Genomic DNA, 20773 nt, shown 5'->3' with positions numbered 1-20773 from the left:
TAAATGTTTTCTCTTCATCCCTTCTAGTAACAGTAAATCTAGAAAAAGGGTTGCTTTTTAAAAAAAGTTTTGTCGATTTGTTACTATTTTAAATCCAGAGATCCACAGCACATGTGAAATGGTGTTTTGCAATGACAGAGAGGGGGTTATTCTTATTTTACAGGGCAATGGACCACATTAATATTCCCTGGCACAAAGGACAGGTTTTGTGCCAGGAAACTGTCACATGAAGTATTAAACAGAACATAAACAGCACAGTGAAGGTACTGTAGTACAGGAATTTAAGAGCATCTTTCCAAAAGAAAAGGCTGAACTAGGAAACCTTTAAGAGAAAAAATACAAAGTATATTGGAGAACACGTAAATTTAAAATACTGAGTGGTGATATAAACATAAAGGACAGGCAGGCAAAGCTGCATGCATTTCTGTTCCACTGAGGATGTTAGATACAAGATAAACTCTTTGCTAGGAAAGAATGATACACAATAGAGAAAAAGCTAAAACAGAAGACAATTATCTGTGGTAATGTCTGCTGTAAAAGACTAAAAATGTTTTCCAGGTAAAATAAGAGTTTGGCATTGACAGGAAATGTTAGTTACATAGCAGCTTCTAAACATGGCCCATAGCTTATATCCACTGATGTGACCCAGAATAAATACGAAAGGAGGCAAAATGTTTTTGAAACTGTTTGAAAATGAAAGCAATGTTAAAGAAAATAGCAGGGATTGAGCAACTTTCATTTTTGTTTCAGGTCTGTGTTCTGCCAATATCACTTAAATATCAGGAAGTATGCAGTGCACAGCTGTTTATCAAAGTAAAATAGGTAAAGACGTAGCCCAAGGGTAGCTGGACTTTTAAGACAGCAGTAATTCATCAGCAATTAATATTGGGTTTAAAAAAAAAAACAAACCAAACAACAGTAGCAGGTTGTGGAACAGCTCCAGATAGATTTAAATTAGAGCTGGGAATCCAGACAGAATCCATTCAAACTGAATGTTGCAAAGAAACATGGAGGTTGTGAACATGACTAATCCTTTGTCGTACAAAGGACACAGAAGTTAACGCAAATACCACTATCTACTTAGAAGTGGAAAAACCCTAGATATGGAAAACGAGTCTCAAATTTAATTTTAAAAGACTCTTCTTAGGGACAAATAGATGTGTGCCTAGCTTCATTGACAATGAAGATTATTAGCTTGGAGAAAAAAAAAAAAAGAACCCACAACAAAAGAAAACTGTCCAGCTGACAGAAGAGCCATCCCATTCAATTTGTCTGATTTTGTCAGATATTATACAATAGATTAAGGAATTGATCCCATAAACACCACTGGGAGAAAGCATTTCATACTAAATGGCTCTCATATCAGTCCTCATAACAGATTTGCTAGGGAAGGAACTACTAACAAGAACTAGACCATCTGCCACATTACTTCAGCATCAGTAAGGCAGGGAACATTTCGTAGCTCTCAGCCCAACTTTAGTGTTATTTTTACTGTTCTTCAGTGCCACAGCTGTGTACAGGCTAACAACAAATGGCAGGCTGCTGCTCAAGGAGCCAACAGCCTGAATTACAGACAACGTACCACCATAAAGGAGACTGGAAAGCTTTTTTGAGAAAGGGCTATCAGAACTTAAGAGATGTTTTCATTAGCTGCCTAATTAGCATTTTATGTAGATACACAGGTAGTTTTGGAGTTTGCTGCTAAAACAGCCTTATTAAATCACAGGAAATTAGCTGTGTTTTGTGAAAACAAAAAATACATTGTGTGAAATGTACATTTTGGGTAGAAAGGAAAAAATAGACAAAAAAAAAAAGTTGTATAATACATATATGAGCAGGGAAGATATTCCAGCCAGAGAGAATGGAAATTAGCTTGTGAAAAATTACTAGGCATAAGGCAATTAGGGAGGATAAAGCCATAGAACAAAACCTCCAAGATGAACTTCAAACTTCAGGCATGGATGGTGATCAAAGTTAAAACATAGGGTGGAAAGCAGAGTAACTGATAAAGCAAAAAGATATTACTGAAATCAGGATTGTATTGTACCTGAAGAAAAGAAGTTAAAATAATAATGCAATAGGAAAACGGTGTCCAGGGCAGAACATAGCATCAGTGTGAAGACAAGAGGTTGAGCTTAATGGAAAGGATGCTGAAGACCGGCAGGCTGCAAAGGAATTTCAAGTTAGCAGCTCAGCTGTCAAAAGGCAGGTAATCACGTGGCATCTGAGGATCATTACACTGAAGGCCTTAAGACTGAAAATCCTCAGAAAGGAATTTTAAGATAGAACTCATCAGGATAGAAACTTAAAGCATGGAGAGAAACTACTTATTCCAAATCTGGTGAGTCTTAGTTATTATATACATGGTATCATATGTATAAAACATACTAAGGGTTTATTTTAGTGACCCACTGTATTTAGTCAGTATAATGCAGTACTTCCCTCTTAGAATTTTCTTCTATCAAACAGGCTGCAACAAAAATATAAAAAATCTCAAGTAGCATGTTTCTTTTACTTTGCACTATTTTCAGTAGTTACAGAACTATTTCCTCCAGTTGCCTCAAATTATTTCAAGAGAACAGCCTGCAATAGTGTACTATTTTCCTAAACTTTTTTTCACAATAAGATTCCTTTTTTTCAAAGCTCTTTTGAAGATTTGACTATAAAGGTGCAGATACTTTCAAGCATGAGCTAGGGGCTGCCTCCAAAGGTACTGGAACAGAGCAACATCATACACTTTACGTTCATCCTGCCTGTTCTGCCCAAGTTTTAGGGAAACCTTCCCTATATACACATGACCTTGATAACAAGAGTGTGAAAGTTTTATTACGAGACCACTCGGAGCTGCAGCACATGCAACTCCCTGTCTTTCAAAGCTTCAGCTATTAAACCTGAACAAGTTTTCAGGACTCTTAGAGTTAGATGACTTCTAGCACCTTCAAGAGCACAGACTAATCCCAGTTGTGGCAGCACAAAACTTCGAGGCAAACATACAAAGTACAAACATGCACTGGGAAGTAATGGGAAAAATGAGATGGTAAAAATGTACAGATGGAAGCCTGGACATTCACCTGAGCCTGACAGAGAGCCTGCAGCTGCTGCTTGGTGCTCAGCTGCTATCAAATGACCACAGTGAAAAATACTCTTTTCAGGACCACATTCCAAAGCTTCTCAGGCTACACAGAAACCTCCTGTTTTCCAGTAGTGCTCGAAACTGCCCTCCTCTTCTGTTTATAGAGACAGCACCAATCTTCCCTTTCTCCTGCATGAATTCTGTGATCTCTGTGGGAAGAGGCTAAAAAAAAAGCTCAAGAGGCAGTAGTAAGTGGAGTGAGTCTGTTTCATGCAGTCTGTTGTGCAACAGCACCATCCAGCTGTCAAAAAAATAAAACATTAATGCCACTACGCAGATTTGGTCCTCGTTCCACAAGCAACATGAAGAATTACACCTATTAAAACCCATAGGTCTTTTCCCAGCTTCTGAATTAATTATATTGGTCCACTGCGTTATGTTTTCTGGCCTAGTACACAAGAATGTACTTCAGCAAAACAGAACTCAACCTAGTTTTTCTGCCCAGTAAGACTGGCAGGCTACAGCTTACCTCAGTGTTTCAGTGAAGTGTGGAATGCAAACTCTCCAGTATGAGGAAAAAAATTGTATCTTTGGCTCACAATCAAAGACGGTTAACCACGCTAGAAAAATTAATGGAAAAAAAATCAACAATTTCATACATAAGAGCCTATGTGTTAGCTATCATAACTTACCACTCTTGAGCCTCAATAGTGAAAGCAAGAACATCAGCATTCAGTGAGGGGGAAAAATGATGAAAACTTAGACTTAAGTAATGAATTACTCAAGAATCATTATGACCTGAGGAAGAAAACTTCTTGCTTTCCAAGATTTTTCATAAAGTTGTCTTATTTAACAGTAACTATAAGGTATATGCAACAGACATAAATAAGTGGCATTCTCTGCAATGGTTAACAGATTGCCCAAACTAAACCTACAAGGTCACTGTTTAAATTGCCCCCAGTTCTTCATTAAACTCAATTCTGTCATAACACCCACAGGGAGCTTACCATGTGTGACCAGTGATGATCAGGAAGTCTAATATTAGAATACTGATCTTGCATTACATGTGCCTTAGCCTGCCCTGTGATCCCACATACTCGCATTGATACTTGAAAACAGGGAACACATCTCCTTTTCTGACTTTCCAAAGTCCAGTCCAGCCACAGTTCTTTAGAAACACTTTACAAAGTAGTACAGTGTGCCTATTATAATCTAAAGATAAGTCTGTCACCCGTTAAAAGAAAACAAAAACAGTGGAAGCTTTCCAAGTAAACAGTGACAGGAAAATTTTGTAACTGCAACTATTACCCTATGAGAAAGGGCACTTCGACATTCAAAGAAAAAACCTGAAAGGAAAACCTAGGATAAATAAGATTATGCAAGGAACTTGAGCTTATGCAAGGAACAATCAGCATAACCACATCAAGAGGAGATGCTGTTTTTCTTGCACAGAACTAAAATGTGCAGTATATTTTAATGTAAGACCAGAACATAAGAGCACAGCAACAGGCAAGCAGCAGCACTAGAATAGTAGGTAAAGCCACAGAAGCAAAGAACATGCCCAAAGATACAGCAGAGGTGCCAAATGACAAACTTGTGCCAAGTAGGAGAGAAGGTGCCCTTAGACAGCAATGCAGCAAAACCAGAAGAGTCCAGAGAGACACAACCCTAAGGAAGTGGGGACAGTCAGCTCCCAAAAAACTACAGATGAACAAGATCATCAAGCAGAGGCATGGAAAATGAGGAAGTATTATGGCTAAGTTTGATTAGTGAAAGCTAAGAGCTCTCTAAGACAGGTTGAACAGAGAACACAAGACCTTCAAAAGGAGCTGTATTAGAAGTCACTGCAGGACTACATCATTAGATCAGAGACAAAACAAAACTACTACTTAAAATAAAAGCTGGAATGAGAACAGACCAAAATGCTCAAATTGGCAAAAAAAGAACTGGTGCCAAATGGACAAAAAAGGAAAAACCCGTATGTAGGAGAGTACTGGAAAAAGGTGACAAGGAGGTGGTGGGCAATAAAGAGTCTTTGAATCTATAATGAAAGTTTGCTCTCCGTTACACACACAAAAATATCAGCAAAATTTTAATTTTAGGTGCAGAGAAAGTAATTTAAAGTAAAGAATCTGACGATCTTGAGTGAAAAAAGTCTATTTCCCTTGCCAGGAACTGACCAGGGAGCTTGTGACATGGCTTGGAGGCTGCACAGCTATGCTCGGAGAACTCAAAAAGCATAGAGTTACACACTCCTTCCAGTAACAGAAAGGGCATGATCAATCCATTTCAAAACTCAGATGCATAAGCAGAACAACAGACAGAAAGGAGGAGCAAAAGCAGATCTCCAATTGTCACCAGTCAGGTCAAATAACAAGGGAGAAGGTGGAAACAGCATAAAAATCCCATCAGCACAGAAATAGGCCTCCAGTGGAAAGAAACAAGACAAGCCAGACATAAGGAGAAACAGGAAGCCATGAAGTCTTTCCAAAACAGTCTAAATAGAGAGACAACACTTTTACACCATCCTCCATGAGGTCAGCCAGAGTTCTGCCAATTTGATTGCAGTGAGTCCTAAAGGAGTTCACATGGAACTTGAGCTCCTGACAGCCTTTTTTGTGTTTTACCACAGGGTACAGGCTTTTAAGCCAAGACACCAGAAGGTACTAGAGGAAACAAAACAGTGTTTCCACTAGACAGCAACTCATTTACACTTAGCAGTTGTTCTGTTTAGTTAAGGAATCAGTCTCACTTAAGATTAGAGTACCTGTTCAAACTGAGCTTTGATAGTCTTGTATGAGTAAGCATTTCCAAATCTAGGGCTTCAGCTGTCCAGAGAGTCTTAGAGAGATGTACTATAGTTAAACCTGCCATGTCACTCAGTATATGCTTACACCTCTGCGAGTCCCTCCCACGTGCCCACCAGCGAAGTATCTATTTACTATCCACAGATGATACTATTCAGTTCAGACCCAAGGAGTTCAGTTCTATTTTCAATCTCTCTAGCCTTGTAACAAGCAAACCTGATGTACTGCAAGCTTCTGCTCTCACTGATGAGTGCAGTGGGAGACTTAATGACAAGCTTGTTGGATTTGGCGTTTTAGTTCATGAATGGTCTTACTAAACTGGGAACACAGAATACAACTTGTGAAACAGAGGTAAGATCACACACAGTAAATACACACTACCAGGCAGAATAGCTGGATACCAGAAACATGTTGCACATACCAGTCTCTTAACCTGCTCCATCGTTAGAACTACACAGCAACACTCACCAGCTCTCTCCTTTCAAACAGATTTTCTGTGAGTCCCATTAATTTTATATTTAGCATTTCAGAGCAAGTTAGTTTCTACTTCCAAAGCACCTAGACGTAATTTGTGTCAATACTGTGTCTTCCAGTGAGAGGCCAAGTTCCCAAGACAGGGAGTATGAATAAAACCAAGAAGTTTTATCCTAGAAAACACACACATTTCCAAATTTAGGAGCTTATTTTAATCCAAGATATGGCAACTGTAAAGTCCAGTTCATGAAAGGTAAACTTGCTGCTGGTAAATCTTCATATATATGGTGAAAACAGTCAAGCAACACAACTTTCTAGTCAGTAGGGCTTCCCCATCGATTCCAACATCTTCTTTCTCTCTTCTGCTGAAGGCATCTCTGGTTTCACTCCATTTCTTCTCCTTTGCATCATAACGGCATGCTGAAAATATAAAATGACCATGAGAACACCAATTTCTCAGAAGTCTGTGCCTTGGAGCTCTTAATAAGATCCTTTAATAGAAGTACTCTTTATATATCAAGAGCCTGATGCTCTAAGTCTGATTAGCTGATAACTAAATGTGCTAGTATTTAATTGAAGAAATCTGATAGCTTACCTTGCTGCTTCAGAAAACAGTGTAATGGGAATACTGTAACTTCACTATGTCAGACTAACATCTGTAAATATTTTTTTTGTAGTTTGTGCAAGGCTAAGCTAGACAACTCTTTACTACTACGGCATATGGAAAGAGAGAACAGTTTAACTGCACATAGCTCCTCATGATGCTTCTCTTCCACAAGAGAGAAGGAAATAAGGACACCACCAAATAAGAATGAACTCTTCCTAAGCTTTATCTTAGGTTCAAGTAAACATGACCCAAAACAACGGAAAAATGGGAACTTAATTCAGATTTTTTTCCATTACATCCTTTTAAAACAAAACTTATTACTAGAAACATCTGACGCAAATTCAGAGGGAAACATTATCAGTTACTGCAAAAACACTCATAATGCAAGAGGGTAAATTTAAGAGAACGAAGTACTCTGATGTGCACCTGCTTAACTCTTTCAGCAATACGTACTGAGACTACCTAGGCCTGCAAGTCACCATAAAACAGCAGCAGTCAGCACTTAATCTGCAGAGTTCAGAAAGCAGTGTGTCAGAAGTAATGTACTTAAAGCAAGGCAAAGAGTAAAATTCAGAAAATCTACTGTGCTTACCCAGAATTTTCTGCAGTTTCTGTACTTCAAAAAATAAGCAGTACACTTATCCTTATTATAGTTGTTGTCATCCATACATTTATTAGAGGCATCTGTTTCCTTTATTAGAGAAAACATAGTTCAGGGTTGATGGAAGTTAATGTACTCAAAGTCTAACAATTCTAACAAGTCCCAGAACAAAGATAGGAGGCAGCTTCTCAGATGAAATACTATCAAAGAGAGCAGAGGAACATCTATCATAAAGAATAATCAGTAAGTCCAAGCAATGACTTCATTTGAAGATAAGAGACATTAGTGCTCTTTACATAGTAAGGATAGAGTCCATAGAATAGTTGTTTACAAAGATGCTTGGTATAACCCACAAAACACTTTTAAAAATCAACCAAGCTTGTCTAACAAGAATTTCAGGCTCTGGTTTTAAGGACAGAAAATTGAAAAGACTGCTATCAGCTGCATTATTCCTATTTGTGAGGAATTACTTGTTATTTCACACTTACTATAATGTATGATTTTCCCACCTTCAGACTTTTTCAGAAACTTTTCATGCAAAATGCCAACCATATGCTACCCATAAAAAAAAAAATCCTCTAGAAATTGTATTATTTAACTTTAAAACATACGAACAGAAATCCCAATTTGATCATCTTACCACTATACATGGATTTACATCATGGTCTCTAAGTTGTGCATGCCTGGACATTCTGGACGGACACTTGTACCTTGGCTAGAAACAGAAAAGAAACAGGTTAAGTATCCACTTTCAATAGTAAATCAGGATTAAGTCTGAGCTTCAGCATGTAATAAAGGCCCTCCAATAACATACAGTTTGGTTGTCTTAAAAAAAGATAACAAAACAACAAACCACCACCACCATACTTCTTTCGCAAAATGTTACTTCAAAAGCACTAGCAGCAAGACAACTCAAGCAAGTTTAGCCTGCAACCAAGAGCACTTATTCCCCAACAAATTCCTGCAGAGAACAGAGCCACGGTAGTGGCTCTTACATCAGCCTGTCATATCATTGAGGAAGTGACCTTGTCTAGTAGAAACAACTCCACAGAAGCTGTTCACAGCCAACACACTGGAGACACTTCAATAAAGTGTGGGAGCAACGTACAAGTAAATTTGTCCAGATTTGTGGCTACTCCTTTGCTAGATCACATCTGTATCTCTGCTGAGCTCTCCCAGGTGTAACAAGTGCCCAACCACCTCCTGTGCTGCTGTGTCAGATCTTATTTAACAGAAATAGTTTCACTGCAAGGAGGGACCAGACCCACTTGCACTGTGTATGACAGCTTGAACCATAATTTCACCAGTTTAGTAGTTTAATACTGACTGTAGGAACTGTAAGCTTGAGACAGAGTTCAGTGCCAAGAACCTAAAGTGATCCAAGATGATGACATTAATATGAACAGCAGACCCTCATTCCCTTTACAACTTCCCATACATTGCCTCAGGCACACACATGGCCACGCAGGTATTTGTTCCAAACAAACACAAAATCTAACAAAAAATAATGTTGACCAGATGACTGCCTTTGCAGCAAATTAAAGTATAGCTCATCAAGGAAACTGCTGAAGAACATCCTTGCTTGATCTTATTGGGGCTTTCCTAAAAACATTGCTGCTAATTCTAACTTAAACCTGTTTCTGTTCAGGTAAGAGACTGATAACTGCAAATCTGCAGTAAAATGCTAGTTTTGCTTGATACTAGCAAACAAAAAAGACCAAAAAAAAAAAAAACAACCCAACAAACAAAACCCAAACAAACAAACAAACGGCAAATACTGCTCTTACTAGCTCATAGACAGAAAACAATGTTTTAGATTGATTCAAAGAAATCACTCCACAGTACACATGAAAGCACAAGCCTTTATTGGCACCAGAAGCACATGGGGGTTCAAACCTCCATACACATGTCCAAAGAACAAAAACCAACAAAAATCTTAGGGGTTCTTTTATACCTACTTTTCATCTTGATATAATTTTACCTAAAGGATACATTCATACAATTTGGTTAAGTTATGTAACTTGTGGTTTACTTATCCTACTGTGTTAGTATTAATCAGGATTCTTACAGCTGTTTACCTTTGAGCATAGTATGACTGATTAACTGCTAATACCGGTGAGCTACGTGTTTAGTTCTTCATTCAAGTTTTTATCGTATTTTGCCATTAGGGATGTCCCTGCTTACAAGCAACTTACGAAAGCAGATGCAAGGCTGCCTACGCACCAGAGTTCTAATTTACTGTATATCATTCTATACCAGGAGGACAGGTCCTTACTTGAAGACGGGCTTATATTGAACATGTGTAGTCATACCCTTCCTAAATAGCAGCTATGTCAAATAAGGCCTAATGGCTTAGTCTCAATCCCCCCTTTTCTTCGAAATTGTGCAAATTCTTCTGTGCAGTCCATAGTATGCACACTTGCTGAGATACCGTATGAACTTTCCATCATATCTACAAATTAACAATAGTTAATAAAGCCATAGTCAGTATTAGCATAAGAAGGGGGTAGACCAGAAAATTAAGAAGTTGAATTGCCATAGGAGATTGCCATTTTGTCCCTCCCAAGAAAATTTTGCATCAGTGGTGTTTTCCAGTTGTCTTGATGTTGGTGATGATTTCTTTAATCTCTTCTACATTGTGCTTAACAGTCCACACAGCTCACTGCGAAGTTTCATGGACCTTATGTATCACCTTCTCGAAGTCTGCGTGATGCAACATCTTCTTTGAAAAGAATGAAATTTCTATCTCATTTCCAATTTGCAGGAGAGGTATATCATGGTATAACACAGTTATCTGTATTAGTTGATTAGTAGTTACAGGGATGGTGAAATTTAAACCACATCCAATGATTTTGGTGAAATTGCATACAGAAAAAGTTGGTAGCACTTGTTTCTTCAATATAGCTATCAATTGTTATATTCTCACATGCAGTTCTTACGCAAGAACATCCCTTTTCAATATAATATACTTGGGAGCTTGCATGAGTGACAGGGATCATTTTGAAAATGCAAATGCTGTCTTCAGTATAGAGACAGAGACCTTCATTTTCAGTTATAGCATTTTGACAGATGAACCCTAACTGTTCTCTCGGAGTACAAGCCTCTATGCTTATAGTTTGTCAATACTGGGTCTTAAATTTTGCCCATACATTGTGTCCCATCGTCTGACTACAGTGCCTTGGTGTATGGTCTCTAGAGACAAATACAGGAAATATGTCTAATACTTTGGCATGTTCAATTGTCAATACAAAAGCGGTAATTTCCCTCTGAAATGGGTTATATGTGAAATTTACTATTTTCCACCATGCTTGATGTTTTCTCAAAAGCAGTACTATTTCTAACAATAATTGTTCATACTTCTTGTGGCAAAAGTCCCATTTCTCCTTCCCTAATAATAGCCACTGCAACAGATTGTAACAAAAGTTGTGACTGAATCCAGTCTAAAGCTACAGACAGATTTCCTTGCAAATTCCCTATAAAATGAATAATGTGATATAGGTCCTGGGAGGTGTGTTCTGCTAACACTGTTGTAAGATCACTTACCAACTGCTGTGCTTGGGCAATGGTCAGGTGAGATGATCCGAGTGGAATTTCTGGATTTCCTAGCTCTGAGGTGACTGTGCTTAATTTATTTACTAAGACTTCTTGATCAACAGAGTTTAAGACTCCCATTCCTGATCCAAACCATCCCATCAAGTCCATTCTGTGTCTAGTACAGGGTATTCTAGACTGAATCCAGGCTCCCCACCCTACAAGGATTTAGTTAATAAAAGATTTACATTCTGATTTTATGGTTGAGAAATCAGCCTGATATATAAGTCTTCCCCTTGATATTGTACAGTATACGGTCATAAAGCATTTCAAAAGGGCTTAGTTTCTCTTTCAATGCCGGTCTAACCCTTACCCGCAACAAGGCTAGAGGTAATGCTTGACTGCAGTTTAAATTAGTTAACTAACTGTAACTGCCAATCAATTCATACTATCCGACTGATTTGCTGTACAACTTGTGCACAAAAGCAAGTACCTCTATCTGAAGATATGGTTGCTGGCACTCCAAATCTGGGGGTTATTTCATTAAGGGGCAGCCTGGTTAATTCTTCAGCCTTGCAGCTCCAGGTTCAAAAGACTTCTGGCCAGCCAGAGAAGGTATCTGTTAGTACTAAAAGGTATCCGTAGCCCCCTTTTCTGGGTAGTTCAGAGAAATCAATATGCCAGTGTTGTCCAGTGACACTGCCCTTCCCAGTTGTCCCTAAATTGGGTTTATTAGTAGTCTGGAGATTGTTACAGAGTTTGCATTGTTTTGTTATTTGTGTTATTGTGGTGTACAGGTTACATCCCACTATTCATCTCTTTAAACTATTATACAGGGCAGCTGCTCCCCAGTGCGTCTTATTATGTTCTTCTTGAACTATTTCCCATAATATTTGTTCTGGCACTACTATTTGTCCTTCAGGAAGAACATAAATTTTATTTGTAAGTTGTGCCTTTAAATCCTAAGCTAGTTTTAAATCTTCTTTTGAATAAGAAATTTCAGAAGTAACACTTCCTATCTTTCCATTTAGTATGGCCAGTAGGTTTACTTCTTCTGCCGCTCTTTGCCTCTAAATCCATCAGTCAGTTCCCTTTATCCTGATCCATGCGTGTCACCCCTTGATGTCCTCTGCAGTGCTTCACTGCCACTCGATTCAGTAACTTTATAGCTTCAAGAAGCCTCAATATTCCTGCAGAGTACTTGATCTGTTTTCTGTGAGACATCAAAAGCCCATGCTCTTTCCACACAGCCCCATGGGCGTGCGCTACTCCATACGCATACTTTGCGTCTGGCCAAATATTAATGTCTCTTCTGTTGGCTAATTCTAGTGCTCTTATTAGAGCAATCATTTTGGCTTTTTGCACCAATGTTTCTGCTGGGAGGGCTCAGGCTTCAATGGCTCTCTGAGTAGTGGTTACAGCATATCCTGCTTTCCAAACTCCATTTTTAATAAAGCTGCTTCCATTAGTGACCCAGGTTTCCATTTCCGGCAAGTGCTCTTTTAAATCAGGCCAGCTTGAGTAAGTGGCTTCAATGGTTTCCAGGTAATCATGAGTTACTGGCTCCCTGATTGCTGTGGCACTGCTGAGAGAAGAGGCTGGGTTGACAATATTAGTAGTGACTATGTCTACATCATCTTGTTCTACCAATATTGCTTGGTACTTAAGGAACCGAGACGGAGACAGCCAGTGCCGCCCCTTTTGATCCAGTACCGCAGATACTTATGTGGTATCAGGACAGTCATACTTTTTTCCCCATAGTGAATTTTCAAGCTTCCTGGATGTTTAGAAGAGCTGCCACTGCCCATGAGCATCCAGGCCATCCTTTGCTTACTTCATCTAGTTGCTTTGAGAAGTAAGCTACAGCTCTTTTATAGGGTTCTATATTTTGAGCTATGACCTATGGCTATGCCTTGTCTCTCATGAAAATAACCAAAACGGTTTGGTGACATCTGGGAGTCTGAGGGCTGGGGCTCTCATGAATTCCTTCAATTCATTAAGTGCTCATTTTGCTTCCCCAGTCCACTGTAATTTCCTCATTTCTGTTTGCAGCAACTGGTATAGGAGTTTTACTAATATACCATAATTATAGATTCAGAATCAACACCAACCTGTCATCCTGAAAAAAATCAAAAGTTCCTTAGATGTCCTGGGCTGAGGAGTTTGGCAATCTGTTTCTTTGCATTCCTGTCCTAATTTCCACCCCCCCACAAGACCTCATAGCCCAGGTAGGTGACTTCTTGATTCGTTATTTGCGCCTTTTGTTGAGATACCTCATATCCTTTCAGTCTGAGGAAATTTAACAGGCTTACTATCCCATTCCCTACAGCTGTTTAAGGTTTTGGTGGCTATCAACAGCTCGTCTACATATTGGAGCAAAACTCCTTCCCCAGTGGGTGCCGTCCAGTCCTCAAGGTCATTTGCCAGTTGGTTTCCAGATAACACTGGGCTATTTTTGAAGCCTTGGGGTAACACAGTCCAGGTGAGTTGGGATTTCCAACCTGACTCAAGATTTTCCCATTCAAAAGCAAATAACTATTGGCTCTCTGGATCCAATGGCAGGCAGGAAAAGGTATCTTTTAAGTCTAAAACAGTAAACCAAACAAGATTCTTTTAGTTAACAAAGTATAAGGGCTGGCCACTGTGGGATGAAGGTCTTCTACTATTTTATTGACAGCTCATAGGTCTTGTAGTAATGGATAGCTTTTCCCATCCGGTTTCCAGATTGGCAAAATGAGAGCGTTATATTTGGATTCACATACTACAAAAAGACCAAATTTGAGGAAAAAAAAAAATAATCTATTGCAGGTTTAATTCCTTTCCTATCTTCTAGTTTGAGGGGGGATTGTTTGATTCTTACCAGTTGGGTCCCAGACTTCAGTCTTACTTGGATCAGTTTGGCATGCTTTGCCTTAACTGGCGTTCCATCGGCCCACACTCCTGGATAGACTTGACCCAAGCCATCCAAGGGGACCTGCTTTGTTACCTGTGGCTGAATTAGAGCTAAACTTAATACTTCCATTAATTGGTCACCTTTAGCTTTCACTTGTATTTCATCATTTTTAAACTTGATCTCCGCTTCCAACTTTTTTAAAGAGATCCTTTCCTAATACCGATTTTGGGGTGTTCGGCATATATATAAATATGTGCGTTCCTACCGTTTTACCTATTTTATATCAGAGAGGTTGCATGTATGGTACCTTCCGTTGCTGGCCTTTCGCCCCAATTACATTTAAAGATTCACTATCAATCAAAGCTAACTGTTGATTTCACACAGAAAACGTACCTCTGGCGTGTACTACAAGTTCTACATTTGTGTCTTCTTTCCCCAGCTTCATTACAATCAGGGGATTGTCTGGGGTTTGATTCTCCAGTTACCCCTATTCTAATTCAGCGAGGTATGGGCGGTGCCCCTCCTCCCTTCTCAATTTGGGACATTGCCTTTTCCAGTGCCTTTCCTGTTTACAGAAAGCACACTGATTAGCCCTTACCCTATTACTAGGAGGCCTTGTGTTATGACCCTGAAAGGATTCTTTCTATGCACCTCAAGTTTTTCCATCTCCCTGATAATTTATTTCCCAAGACTGCAATGGTCACATGAGTGATTGTTCAACCTGACTTCTTCCTTTCATTATTGTCTCAGTTGTAGTGCATCTCCCATGTTCTGGGGAAGGGGGAAGAGTTAATATTTTTTCTGCAGTTTCCCTGGGACTAAAAAACCTTCTAGCATTTCCTCAGGCCCCTCCTCCTTGTATTTCAAGCACCTCTGTCCTTCTGTAGGATCCATGATGAGCAGCACCACTTCAACTTCTCCTTGCTTTTTATTCTCTTTTTCTAGTGTTAACACAAACAGAATTTGGTGCAATGTTTATCAGATGCAATGTTTATCCCACAGTCTTTCTGCCACTCTGGATGGTCTCAGAGTGTGAAAAACATATCTGCATACATGACTTCATGCCACCTTCCTTCCCTTCATAAGGAAAGCATTAACTGTAACATCATACCACAGTTTAAGGTTCCACTTTCTGGCCATTTTTCTCCCCCTTCCAATTTATGCAATGACCACCACTGGTTACAATATTTTAATCAAGGTCTTTTTGCTCGTGCTTCCTCCTAGGGGACGCCCCATTTCCTTCCCGTGTGTTAAGATGCATCCCAGGGGACTTCTAGTATTAAATTTTGACTTTCCTGGTTTCCCATTTGCACTTGCTTTGTGATAATATTACGTCCCAATCACGCTTGTGTTACTTGTGCATTCACTCCATGTTACTTTTGCTTTGTTCATCTCTGACTGTTCCCCTCATGGGAGAGCAGAACCACAGATCGGAACTCCACACTCGCTTTGTACCTAATTGCATGTCTCTCACATACATTCACTCATTCCATACCATGCAGTTATAGTTCAATAGATATTGTTTCAGCAAATGCTGAACTATTTCTAATTGGATTTCGTAACCAGGTTGCCCTTCCCTCGTATCAAATTTCCCAAAAAATGCACACTGATTACAGGTAACACACAAAAACGGGTGAACGCTAAACACAAAGTGAGAATCCTACCAATTCTTTAACCTGCAATCCACACAAATGACAATGTGGACTCTAACCCCAAGCACCTGTGTACCGCTAGCAGGTCAGTGCTGCAACACCCAGCATATGACTTATGGGTAGCCCTAAACCACAAACTAAGAATTTCCTTCAAAGTAACGTAGTGCTTTGAAGTTGTGTACCTGTCTCAGGGTCTTGTCCGTTCCTGTGATGATCCAACGGAAACCAGGAAGTCCCTCCGGAGAATTCTCCAGGGGCACCCCGAGGGTCCCTGGCCCCAGAAGCTCTCACAGCCAAATGGACAGTCTCCTGCCTGGATTGCCAACTTGATTCAAAGAAATCACTCCACAGTAGACACTGTAAAGTAAAGCACAAGCCTTTATTGGCACCAGAAGCGCGTGGGGGTTAGGGCTACAACTATAGTCTACGGGCTAGTATCAAACAGGATTCTTACAGCTGTTTACCTTTGAGCTTAGTATTATTAACTGTTAATACCTGCAAGCTACATGCTTGGTTCTTCATTCAAATTGTTATCATATTTTGCCATTAGGGATGTCCCTGCTTATAAGTAACTTACAAAAACAGATGCAAGGCTGCCTACATACCAGAGTTCTAACTTACTGTGTATCATGCCCTATCAGGAGGGCAGGTCCTTACTTGCAGACAGGTTTCTGTTAAGTGTGCGCAGTCATACTCTCCCAAAATAGCAAAGTTATGCCAGCTAAGGCCTAATGGCATGGTCTCAAGATGAAGGTTCTTCTTTCAGCAAGAGTAAGGTATTTCAGGTGACTAACCCTTAGATTTTGCACCTTGCACTTTCCTGGTGCTTGAAGTATTGGGTGTTTTTTTTTTTTTTTTTTAATTCTACATGCTCATTTTCTACAAATGGGCCTTTTAAAGAACTGCATCAGAAAACCCAACCACCTCCTTTTGAGGACTACTCAGTGTTTAATCTAACTTTACAAATCAGGCAAACATTTGTTTTTTTGTGGGTGCAAGAGGATTCTTGACCTGGCACTTCCAACTCAAATGGAAGCACACACATGTAGAACACAGTAGCATCATCTCAGACTTGAAGGGAGAGGAGGATTAGTAGAAAACAAAGGCAGCATAGCACAGTGGCTTATCTAAGTCAGTAGGCCAGACACAATGTTTGTAGAGATTGGTTTGCGTCTGTGTTGCAACTCGAGTATTAGAGGTGCAAGTACCACCTAAGCAGACATGCCTCAAGGTGTGCGGTACTAGACTGACTTCAGTCTTGCTCTCTGAAAGGCTATTTGTGAGTCATAAGATGTACCATCATCAGCGTTCATTATACAAACTGCAATTAACATTTTCAATTTGATTACACTACCAGTCTGCAACCATGCCCAGTTTAAGGAACAATGCACACAATAGATTAAATAGCTACTTAGTGAACAGGCAGTTCAGGTTCTCATGAAGCTGCTTAGTTTGAAGTAGGCAAAAGCTTACACATAGCGCTGCCAAAGAGGTCTGACCACTCCTGTGCTGTTCCTACCTCCTCCGCCCAGTAGTACTTCAGGGTTTGAAACATTATCAGCTAGAAGGGCAGGCAGGTCACGCTGAAACGCTGCAGTGTGATTGAATGAGCAGTTGGGCAGGAAGCAAGCCTTCCCCTCCAGTCCTTACCCATGCACAGGCTTCCCTTCCTGCTTGCAGACTGCAGGTCTGAGCCCAACCACAACCAAAGGCTTGTCTATGCCACAGTTCTTAATTATGCTTTAACACATTAACAGTTGTAAACTGTACCACAGAGAAATGAATTTGTTGCTAGCACTCTTTAGCCCGAGGGCTTTTTCAGATCATAAACCATCAGGATACTTTTCTGTAGGCTCCCTCCCACTGAAAAGTATTTGAGTTTTTCTAAACGCATATATACATACAGAATTGCTAATTATGCTGCAATACAGCCCAACTCATTACACCTTAAACCCCGGAGCGAAGGCCGTATAGAAACCTTACCGTTTTTATCGCTGTTACGGCGGACGAGCGGGGAGCGGGACGGGGCAGCCGGTGGCTCCGGACGCTCGGCACCACCGAGCCCGTAGATCAGCTTCCAGACGACGGCTGGGGGGCAGGTCAGGTGCAGGCACGCCGCCACCGGGACGGCCACGGCCGGCGCCCACCACCCAGCCCCTGCCTCGCCGCCGGGGGCTGTCTGCAGGAGCCCGGTGGTCAGCCCCCTCACTCCCCAGCCCGGCCCCGGGCCCCTCCGCCCCTCTCGCGCGGGGATCCACCGGTGCCCCAACGGCCACCGGTGCCCCAACGGCAGCCGCGCGCGCGCAGCCTCCTCTCAGCACCACCTGCCGCCAGCAAGCGGTGCCCGGGCCCCGCCGCCGGGCCCGGGCGAGAAGGCGAGCGAGCCTTCCTCTTCTCCGGGCAGGGAAGGCGAAGCGGCGCCCGGCCGCAGGCATGGCAGGAAGGCGGACGGGCGGGCAGCGCGGGCCGGCTGTAGCGGCACTCACCTCGGTCCCCGGCCGTGTCCGCGGGAGCCCGGGACAGGAGGGGGGCAGCCCGTCTCCAATTCGAAAGACGTCAGCGGCTCGGGCAGCCCGCTTAAGTACGGGCGCAGCCTACCCCGCTCCCGGCCTCGCTGCTCCCCCCGGCCCAGCGCCGCCGCCGCCCACGCCCCGGCGGCGCTGAGTGGCAGCGCCTGCCCTCCAATGGCGGAGGCGGCGGGCCCGCCCCGGCCTTGAGCGGCGCCTCCTTCCACCAACGGGGCTGGCGGCGCGGGCCGCAGGCGCCGGCTGCGGGGCGCGGCTGCGGCCCTGACTGACTGGGGGAGGTGTCCAACCCGCGGTGCGTGTGGGCGGCGGGCGGTGTGGGCGCGGCGTGTGCGGCAGGCTGGGCTGCACCGCAGCGCATACACTACAATGGCTGCTGGAAAGACGGGAAAGCAAACAATTTCCAGGCCCGCCGCGTCCAGCCCGAAATATGGGGAAAAAATTACAGAAAAATCGGAGAACACTGTAAAGGGTGGAAACGGGGCGCAGAGGGGATGCTGAGGCTCCCGCGGTGAGTCTGCTGCGGGTTTGGGGGGCAGGCGCCGGGGTTTAGCAGGGAAATATCAGGGTTATTTAAATTATGAAAGGGGAGGAGGAGAAGGAGGGGGGAGAGGAGAGAGGAGCAGCGAGCAGAGAGGAAAAGTTTGTGTTAACCATCCCTCCCTTCCATCCCTCTCTCCCCCCCCCCAACCCCCCCCCCCCCCCCATCTCCCGCAGCCCCCCACCGCCCCGCGTCGGACTTCCCCGGAGGGGAAGAGCTGGGGTGGGGAGCTGAGGCGAGCGGTGCCCCCCCTTCCCCTCCTTCGGAGGGAAAAAAAGAGATGATTTTCAGAAAAAAAGCCCTCTCTCAGGAGTTTCCTCCACTCCTCCCCTCCCTCCCTCCCCGCGGCGCTATGTTGGTTCGCGAGCGAGCGGGCGAGGCAGCGGTCTGCCCGGGGGACGGCAAGAGGGCGCGGGGTGCCCGCCGCCGCCGACCCCCGCGGCGGGCTGGGGCCGGGGCCGCGGCAGTGGGGCAGGAGCAGGAGCTGCGCGGCCGCCCCCTCCCCTCCTCGCCTCTCCGGAGCCTGTGCTGTGAATGCAATGACAGCGGCTAGAGCGGCGAGAGGGAGCGGAAGACATTAGAGACCGCGGTGCCGAAAAATGAGGGAAAAAATTAATATAAATTCGCCCCCCGCATCAAACCGGCCGAATTTCGCACAGAAATTTTCCCCGTGGACCCGGCTACCCGTGGGGTGTCCCCCGGACCTGGCGGCTGCGTCTTTGGGGGGATCCGGAGTGACTTTGGGGCACTCGGTTCCCCTTTCCCGTCGTTTTTTGGACAAAAGTTTTTTTTTTCGTAATAAAGAAACGAATTTGCCTGCTCTCCCCCTCCGAGTGGCCCAGAAGCTTTTCCCTTCCCCATCGGTGTGTGTTTAGAGAAAAGTGTGGACCCAAGTAAGTGCTGAGTCGTGTTGCATTGGGGAGGGGGGTTTGCTAACTGAAAGCAGGAGAGATCCGGAGAGAGAGAGAGAGAGAGAGAGAGCAGGGACAGCTTGTTGTCAGTATCATAAACAACCAAAATGGAGGGAGAACTGAGGCATATAACAAAATAAAAATCAGAAAAAAATGCCAAAAAATACCTAAAAATCGGGGCTGCTCCCTCTTTTCTTCCTCAAGGTAACAGAATAAAACCCGTGTCTTCCCGAGACCGTTTTAAGGTTTCAGGGAGCAAGGAGTTAATATTTATTATTTTTTTTTTGTTGATGAATTCTTTGTAAAGGCAAAAGCCTCTTATAACTCGCCACCGACAATGAGAAAACGTGAAAATCCCTTTCAGGAGAGAGAGGTAGGGGGAGATGATAGTGCAGAAAGTGCATAACTTGGGGGTAATGTGGAGTGATTCTAGATAAGATAAATGCTATATGTGCTGTTTTATAACTTCCTTTTAAAATGCTTTTTGTATGCTTGGGGGGCTTGGGGAGGTGGGGGGCCCCTTTCTTTTCCTCTATTTTCTTTTTGTTTCTTTCTTTCTTTTATCACACACACCCCCCCTCCCCCCTTTTTTTTTCTTTTTTTTTTTTTTTTTTTTTTTTTTGGCCCTCCCCGGGCCGGAATGTAATGCCTTTGTAGTGTCACTTTCCTGATCTAATTAGGATGTGTGAGGCAAAGAGTAAACCTTTCCGGTTTATAAAGTGCATTTTCGTTGCCTTTGAATTTCCAGTTTTCCTGGTGGCTCCCTCCTCTCTTTAAACTGAATTCTTCAGAGTAGTGTGGGGTTGAGGTAATGCTCCATAGGGAAAGCAGAGAGGGCTCAGGCACAGGGCACCTCTTCTGCGGATGGTTGCTGATTTCCCTGGCACATTTAGTTCACCTGTTTGTCTCCTACAAAGAATGTGTTCTGCAGTCTCCTCGTTTTATTTATGCAAAATAATGATGCCTCATCTCGCCTCACACTGAAGTTAATGCGAAAGTGCTGCTGATGTTGGTTCCACGTGGGATCAGGGACATAGCAGGGCATTTTAAAGAGACAGGTTCTCTTTTCCTAGGGTTATCATCACCTCTGCAGAGGTGATGCCTCTAGCAGAGGGATGGTTCGTTGTTTATTTTTGTAATGGAAAGGTGTCAAATCGG

The 20773-nt window shown here is 42.7% G+C and overlaps 2 protein-coding genes across 9 annotated transcripts in view; one reads left to right on the top strand and one right to left on the bottom strand.

The window, feature by feature from the left end:
- Positions 1-6543: 6543 nt before the first annotated feature.
- Positions 6544-18270, bottom strand: CHCHD7 (coiled-coil-helix-coiled-coil-helix domain containing 7). Of its 5 annotated transcripts, none has more exons than XM_065668303.1 (7): positions 18125-18270; positions 17622-17817; positions 17158-17229; positions 15821-15995; positions 8203-8277; positions 7554-7652; positions 6544-6774 (listed from the first exon to the last, which is right to left on the bottom strand). In XM_065668303.1, the coding sequence occupies exons 5-7, from the start codon at positions 8251-8253 to the stop codon at positions 6673-6675; spliced, it is 252 nt and encodes an 83-aa protein (XP_065524375.1). In that variant the 5' UTR covers positions 8254-8277; positions 15821-15995; positions 17158-17229; positions 17622-17817; positions 18125-18270; the 3' UTR covers positions 6544-6672. The 5 variants fall into 5 exon arrangements, with proteins under 5 accessions (XP_065524375.1, XP_065524377.1, XP_065524376.1 ...); XM_065668305.1 differs by having other exon boundaries at positions 17622-17726; XM_065668304.1 differs by lacking the exon at positions 17158-17229.
- A 214-nt stretch (positions 18271-18484) lies between these two features.
- The window catches only part of PLAG1 (PLAG1 zinc finger), a 51179-nt gene continuing 48890 nt past the window's right edge, over positions 18485-20773 (top strand). For all 4 annotated transcript variants that reach the window (XR_010610193.1, XM_065668300.1, XM_065668302.1 and 1 more), the window contains exon 1: positions 18485-18674. The gene's annotated coding sequence lies outside the window, so the exon portion shown is untranslated. The remainder of the gene's footprint in view (positions 18675-20773) is intronic.

The sequence above is a fragment of the Lathamus discolor genome, chromosome 2, assembly GCF_037157495.1.
Source record: "Lathamus discolor isolate bLatDis1 chromosome 2, bLatDis1.hap1, whole genome shotgun sequence".
Lineage (NCBI taxonomy): Eukaryota > Metazoa > Chordata > Aves > Psittaciformes > Psittacidae > Lathamus > Lathamus discolor.
The sequence above is the reverse complement of the archived record's forward strand: the minus strand, read 5'-3'. Positions and strand labels throughout refer to the sequence as shown.

Excerpts from the sequence above, each read along its gene's own strand:
- CHCHD7 (XM_065668303.1), bottom strand. The coding sequence starts at position 8,253 with ATGTCCAGGCATGCACAACTTAGAGACCATGATGTAAATCCATGTATA. Across the intron at positions 7,653-8,202 it reads ATGTAAATCCATGTATAGTG|GAAACAGATGCCTCTAATAA; the intron begins GTAAGATGATCA and ends TCTCTAATAAAG. Across the intron at positions 6,775-7,553 it reads GAAACTGCAGAAAATTCTGG|CATGCCGTTATGATGCAAAG; the intron begins GTAAGCACAGTA and ends TTATATTTTCAG.